At 26.3% G+C, this 7,146-nt stretch overlaps 1 protein-coding gene across 2 annotated transcripts; it reads left to right on the forward strand.

Annotated features, from left to right (window-relative positions):
• Positions 1-311: 311 nt before the first annotated feature.
• On the forward strand, positions 312-3,039 carry LOC122854997 (calsequestrin-1-like). 2 transcript variants are annotated; one of them, XM_044156064.1, is made up of 5 exons: positions 312-565; positions 656-780; positions 873-914; positions 2,531-2,600; positions 2,694-3,039. In XM_044156064.1, the coding sequence occupies exons 2-5, from the start codon at positions 733-735 to the stop codon at positions 2,957-2,959; spliced, it is 426 nt and encodes a 141-aa protein (XP_044011999.1). In that variant the 5' UTR covers positions 312-565; positions 656-732; the 3' UTR covers positions 2,960-3,039. The 2 variants fall into 2 exon arrangements, with proteins under 2 accessions (XP_044011999.1, XP_044012000.1); XM_044156065.1 differs by having other exon boundaries at positions 2,576-2,600.
• The last annotated feature ends 4,107 nt before the right edge of the window (positions 3,040-7,146 follow it).

A 7,146-nucleotide genomic window follows, 5' to 3' on the forward strand; every position in this document is an offset into this window, starting at 1 on the left:
CACGTGTTCTAACCTTTCTTTTTTGTTTCTCTTATTAATTTTATATTTTATTGTATTTTCTTTTAATTTATTTTATTTTATTTATTCTTTTTATTTAATAAATTTGCAGTCTTTTTATTATATTTTTTTCATTTCTGAACACGCGTGCAATTTTTTTTTTTTACACACGTGTTTTGCAAAGAAAAAATATAATAAAAAAGACTGCAAATTTATTAAATAAAAAGAATAAATAAAATAAAATAAATTAAAAGAAAATATAATAAAAAATATAAAATTAATGTGAAAAACAAAAAAGAATGGTTAGAATGCATGCATGCATGAGAAAATTGCATCACCCAAGCACGTGTTCTCTTTAATCTTTTTAGTTTTTCTTATTAATTTAATAAATGTAAAAAATTTTTTTTTTTAATTCATTTTATTTATTTATTATTACAGAGAATATGTTTGTGGAAGAGGCTCTTGAAGCAGCGATTTAGAGGGAGGATTTTAACGCTCGAGAGGTTGCAGAAGGAGTACGAGGAGCAACCAAATGAAGTCATCGCCGTCCCAATTTCTATTCTCAGAGGTAATTTTTTATTTTTCTATTTTTTTTAATTATTTCTATTTATTTTACTAATTTTAGTTTCTAATTCATATTTTTTTTTTTCTGTTGCAGATGAAGGAGACGCTGAATATGATGCTGATGATGAGACAACAACGGATGATGATGATGATGCTGATGATGAGACAACAATGGATGATGATGATGATGATGATGAGACAACAATGGATGATGATGAGGTAATTCTTTATTTTATTATTATTTTTTCCAATTCATTTATTATTTTATTATTTTAATTTTATTTCAATTTTTTTCTATTTTTACTTTTCAGGATGGAATCATTCAAGATCATGACCTGGAAAATGAGCAGGAGGTATCATCAAAAAAAAAAAAAAATTTAATCAATCAATTAATTAATTAAAAAATAAAATAATTTTGTCATTTTAATTTTTGCATTTTTAGTAGAGTCATTTGATTTTTCTTTTTTATTTTATAGTAGAGTCATTTGATTTCCTTTTTTTCTTTTCAGTAGAGTCATTTAATTTCCCTTTTTTCTTTCTAGTAGAGTCATTTGATTTCCTTTTTTTTCTTTTTAGTAGAGTCATTTCATTTCCTTTTTTTCTTTTTTACGTAGAGTCATTTGATTTCCTTTTTTCTTTTTAGTAGAGTCATTTAATTTTTGCATTTTTCTTTTTAGTAGAGTCATTTGATTCCCTTTTTTCTTTTTTTGGTAGAGTCATTTGATTTCCTTTTTTTCTTTTTTTTGGTAGAGTCATTTCATTATTTAATTTTTGCATTTTTCTTTTTAGTAGAGTCATTTGATTCCCTTTTTTTCTTTTTAGTAGAGTCATTTGATTTCCTTTTTTATTTTATAGTAGAGTCATTTGATTTCCTTTTTTTCTTTTCAGTAGAGTCATTTGATTTCCTTTTTTTCTTTTTAGTAGAGTCAATTAATTTCCTTTTTTTCTTTTTACGTATCGTCATTCGATTTCCTTTTTTCTTTTCAGTAGAGTCATTTAATTTTTGCATTTTGCTTTTTAGTAGAGTCATTTGATTCCCTTTTTTATTTTATAGTAGAGTCATTTGATTTCCTTTTTTTTTCTTTTCAGTAGAGTCATTTGATTTCCTTTTTTTCTTTTTAGTAGAGTCCTTTAATTTTCTTTTTTCTTTTTACGTATCGTCATTAGATTTCCTTTTTTCTTTTCAGTAGAGTCATTTAATTTTTGCATTTTCCTTTTTAGTAGAGTCATTTGATTCCCTTTTTTTCTTTTTTTGGTAGAGTCATTTGATTTCCTTTTTTTCTTTTTGGTAGAGTCATTTCATTATTTAATTTTTGCATTTTTCTTTTTAATAGAGTCATTTGATTCCTTTTTTTTCTTTTTGGTAGAGTCATTTGATTCCCTTTTTTTCTTTTTTGATAGTCATTTGATTTCCTTTTTTTCTTTTTGATAGAGTCATTTCATTTCCTTTTTTTTTTATCTTTAGTAGAGTCATTTGATTTCCTTTTTTCATTGCTCTTATACTTAGTACAAAAAGTCTTTTTTATGGTTACTAAATTTATACATATTGCTTTTATACTTAGAACAAAGAGTTTTTTTTTTTTTGACATTTTCTGATATCTAAATTTTATACGTATTGCTTTTAAACTTAGTACAATGAGTTTTTTGATATTTTATGGTAACTAAATTTATATGTATTGCTTTCATACTTAGTACAAAGAGTTTTTTTGACATTTTATGGTAACTAAATTTATACTTAGTACAAAGAGTTTTTTTTTTGGATATTTTATGGTAACTAAATTTACATGTATTGCTTTCATACTTAGTACAAAGAGTTTTTTTTGACATTTTATGGTAACTAAATTTATACTTAGTACAAAGAGTTTTTTTTTTTGGATATTTTATGGCATTTATACCGGTAGTTTTTCAAAATTTCAATTTCCTTGTGTTAGTTTTTACATATTTTATTTCTTTTTGTTCATTTTTACAGGATGTTTCAATGGAAATATCTTTTATTGACTTGGTCAGTGATGATGATGATGATGATGATGTAATATATTGTAAGTATTTTTTAATTATTTTTTATTTTTTCAATATTTTTTTCAATTAAATATTTTAATTCATTGTTGTTTTTTTTTTTTTTTTTTTTTCAGTAACCAGAGACACACGGGATCAAGAATATGAAGATGAAGATGATGTTGATGATGCTGATCAGGATGCTTTAATGGATATTCCTGTAATTGACTTGGTTAGTGATGATGATGATGATGCAGACACCGTCATTTTAGAACCAGAGGAGCTGGTTCGGAGGGTCGAGGATGCAGATTTCTACAATTGCTCCTATACGCCGAGTGAGAGGTCCAGAAGGGGACGAATTTGTCGTGACCCAATGTGGTCACAAGATTATTTGTTTTATTAAATAATGATTAAATGAATAAATAAATAATTTCCAATTTTTTTTCCAAGTATATTGTTTTTTTTTTTTTTTAATTAATCCTATGGTTTTTTATTTTTTCATATGAAATATTTTCCTGTTTCTAAATTTTTTTTATTTTTGTGAGTGTTGATAGAAGTTATTGAAAATGTCGCTAGTTGTATATGAAAAAAAGGTGGTGTTAGTGTGATGGTGTCGCTAGTGGTCAACAAAAAAAGTAGGGATAAAGCTATATAAATGATGGCACATCCAACTCATTCTTCTAACAAATTCACTGTGGTCTGCTGTCAAAACGATATATAGTTATATAAAAATATCAGGTGAGTCTTAACCACAATTTATTAATCAATGAGTATTTCAATAATCCTAAGATATTTTATAAAATTTCTTAATAAACTATCCTTAGATTTTCACTAGCTATTATTCTACAACGATATCTTTTGCACTAGGTTGTTATTTTTCAATATAAAAAATAACTTCAAAATTTTTTTGTTGTAATCCATCATTATCTTGTCAATTTCTGAATATTTTCCAAATGTTTCAAGTCAATTATTCTTAGATTTTCAGTAGCTATCATTTTACATGAATATTTTTCTATAAAAGAATAACCTCAAAATCTTTTTATAATCCATCATTATCTTTGCAATTTTAAATATTTTTTAAAATTTTTTTACGTTAATTGTCTATAGATTTTTACATGCAATCATTCTACATTAATATTTTTCGTTTTTTAAGGTTAACCAAACGAATATTATTGTGGTCTGCTGTCAAAACGATATATAGTTATATAAAAAATATCAGGTGAGTCTTAACCACAATTTAATAATCAATGAGTATTTGAATAATCCTAAGATATTTTATAAAATTTTTTAATAAACTATCCTTAGATTTTCACTAGCTATCATTTTACATGAATATTTTTCTATAAAAAAATAACCTTAAAATCTTTTTATAATCCATCATTATCTTTGCAATTTTTACATATTTTTTGAAATTTTTTAAGTCAATTATCAATAGTTGTTTACTTGCAATCATTCTACATTAATATTTTTTTGATTTTTAGGATAATCAACAAATATTAAAATAAAATGGATTTATACGCACAATGCAAACAACTTCGAGAGAATTATCGAAAAATAGTTGAACGTTTACATCAAGTTCCAGATCACTATGAAATCAATTCTACAATTGTTTCATTACGCAGAGATATTTCAAATTATAATAAATCATGTGCAAGTCTGTCAGGTGCTCATAAAAAATGCACTCAGGCAACAGTGGGAATACTAACAACATTTTTGTTCAGATTACAAAGTTTGCAAGTACAAGGTGCAGGTGCATCTTCAACAGTTGATGTATCAAACGATACTACTGAAAATTACATTGAATGGCAAGATTTAGAAAATGTTTTCAGAAACAGGATGAAGACTAGCATTATAATTAATTTAAAACATAAGAATGTAAAAGACTTTCTTTCTGATGCTAAAGAAATGTTAATTAGTCAAATAGCCCTTATTTTACAAGATAAAAATGCACTTAAAGTCAATACTGTATTAGCTCTGAATTATGAAATTGAAAAACCAGCTGATAATAGTGTGGAAGTTGAAACAAAATATTTCAGTGAAGGTAGTTTTGAGGTTTTACAATCATCAGATCTCAGTCAATTATTTCAAGAAAAATTTGAACATTTTTTAGAAGATGTTGAGGAAGCTGAATTAAATGGATCTGGTTGGAAACTGCATGAAATCCTCCATCTTGAAATCCAAATAAATGAATACATACCACTGCAAGGTGGTAATTCATCTTTCGTTGAAATGCCATCATGGATAATTAAAACTCATTCAGTTGTGAATGTTAAAAATTCAGACAATTTATGTTTTATTTGGTCAGTTTTAGCATGTTTATACAAGGTGTCTAACCATGCTGACCGTGTGAGTCAATATAAAAAACATATTGATAAGTTAAATTGTAGCGAAATCACTTTCCCCATAACATGGGAAAAAATCAAAATTTTTGAAAAAAAAAATAAGTTGAAAATTAATATTTATGGAATAGAGAATGATGATGATGATGATGATAATGAAAGTGATGATGATGATGATGATGATGAGGAAAAAAAAAATAAAAAACGTAGAAAAGAAAGGATTGTTCCATATTATATTAGCAAGAATGAATCTAATTTGAATACAATTCATCTTATAATGATCAAAAGAGATGAAGAAGCAAAAAATGATGATGATGATGATGATGATGATAATGATGATGAGTTAGATTCGCAAAAAAATTTATCACAATATCATTTCGCTTGGATTAAAAATTTATCGAGATTAGTAAGTGCGCAAATTTCTAAACATAATGGAAAGAAAATAATTTGTGATCGATGCTTATGTCATTTTCAATCACAAAAATCTTGTGATAATCATGAAAAATTATGTAGTGAAAAATGTAAAAGTGCAATGAGATTACCGACTGCTAAAAATAATATTTTAAAATTTTTAAGCTATAAACATCAATTAACAGTACCATTTATAATTTATGGTGATTTAGAATGTTTATTGGAAAAAGTGCAGAGTGAAGAACTTGAAAAAAATCAAATTTATCAAAAACATGTTCCAAGTAGTGCAGCATATTATTTGAAGTGTAGTTATGATGACTCACTTTCCAAGTTCAATCTTCATAGAGGTAAAAATTCAATTGAATGGTTTATTACAGAGCTTGAACAAATTGCTCATCAAGTCAATAAAATAATAGATGATATTAAACCAATGTCTCTCACACGAGATGAAGAATTACAATTTTTAAATGCTAAAAAATGTCATATTTGTGATAAAAATTTCACGAAAAATGACGTAAGAGTGAGAGATCATTCTCATTGGACCTCAGAATACCGAGGTGCCGCCCATCAAATATGCAATATTAATTATCAAGAATCATGTATTATCCCAGTAGTATTTCATAACCTTACAGGCTATGATGCTCATTTTATCATCAAAAAATTAAAAAACCAGTTTGCAGGTAAAATTGATATACTTGGAATCAATAAAGAAAGATATATTTCATTTACAAAACGTGTTAAGGGTACAAGAATAAAATTTAGATTTATCGATTCATACAGATTTATGGCAAGTTCCATAGATTCATTATCGAATAATCTAGATGATGATAAAAAATTAATAACAAAAAGTCTCTGTAAAAATGATTATGAATTCAATTTAATTACAAAGAAGGGAGTATTTCCATATGATTATCTTGATAAATGGGAAAAATTTGATGATACAACACTGCCATCGAAAGATCAATTTTATTCAAAATTGAATGAAGAAAATATTTCAGATGAAGCATATGCACATGCTCTAAATGTTTGGCAAAAGTTCAATATAAAAACACTTGGGGAATATTCTGATTTATATTTACAAACTGATGTTGCCCTTTTAGCTGATGTTTTTGAAAGCTTCAGAGCTGATTGTTTAAATACATATAAGTTAGATCCAGCACATTATTATACACTACCTGGACTTAGTTTTAGTGCAATGTTGAGATATACTCAGATTGAACTAGAATTGTTGACAGATCCTGAAATGATGTTGTTCATTGAGCAAGGTATAAGAGGTGGTTTATCACAAGTCTCAAATCGATATGGAAAAGCAAATAATCGATATATGGGCAGTGAATATAATCCAGAGGAAGAAGAGTCATTTTTAATGTACTTTGATTTAAATAATATGTATGGAGCAGCAATGAGAGAATATCTTCCAACTTGTAAATTTGAATGGATTAATAATTTTGATATTTCAATATTAAATTCAACTGCTGATAACTCAAAATATGGATACATTCTTGAAGTTGATTTAGATTATCCTGCAAGTTTGCATCATCATCATAAAGATTTTCCTTTAGCACCAGTACGCGAAAAACCACCTCTAGAAACCAGTAAAACTCCAAAACTACTGGCAACTCTAGATAATAAAAAAAATTATGTTATCCATTACCGGAATTTAAAACAATATTGTTCTTTGGGGATGATTATTACTAAAGTTCATCGTGTTTTAAAATTTAAACAAAGTGCATGGCTTCAATCTTATATTGATCTTAATACAGAGTTACGAAAGAAAGCACGTAGTGCATTTGAAAAAGATCTTAGAAAATTATTCATTAATGCAATTTATGGTAAAACT

Source organism: Aphidius gifuensis, linkage group LG4 (genome assembly GCF_014905175.1).
Source record: "Aphidius gifuensis isolate YNYX2018 linkage group LG4, ASM1490517v1, whole genome shotgun sequence".
In the NCBI taxonomy this organism is placed as follows: domain Eukaryota; kingdom Metazoa; phylum Arthropoda; class Insecta; order Hymenoptera; family Braconidae; genus Aphidius; species Aphidius gifuensis.

Excerpts from the sequence above, each read along its gene's own strand:
- LOC122854997 (XM_044156064.1), top strand. The coding sequence starts at position 733 with ATGGATGATGATGATGATGATGATGAGACAACAATGGATGATGATGAG. Across the intron at positions 781-872 it reads CAACAATGGATGATGATGAG|GATGGAATCATTCAAGATCA; the intron begins GTAATTCTTTAT and ends TTTACTTTTCAG. Across the intron at positions 915-2,530 it reads ACCTGGAAAATGAGCAGGAG|GATGTTTCAATGGAAATATC; the intron begins GTATCATCAAAA and ends TCATTTTTACAG.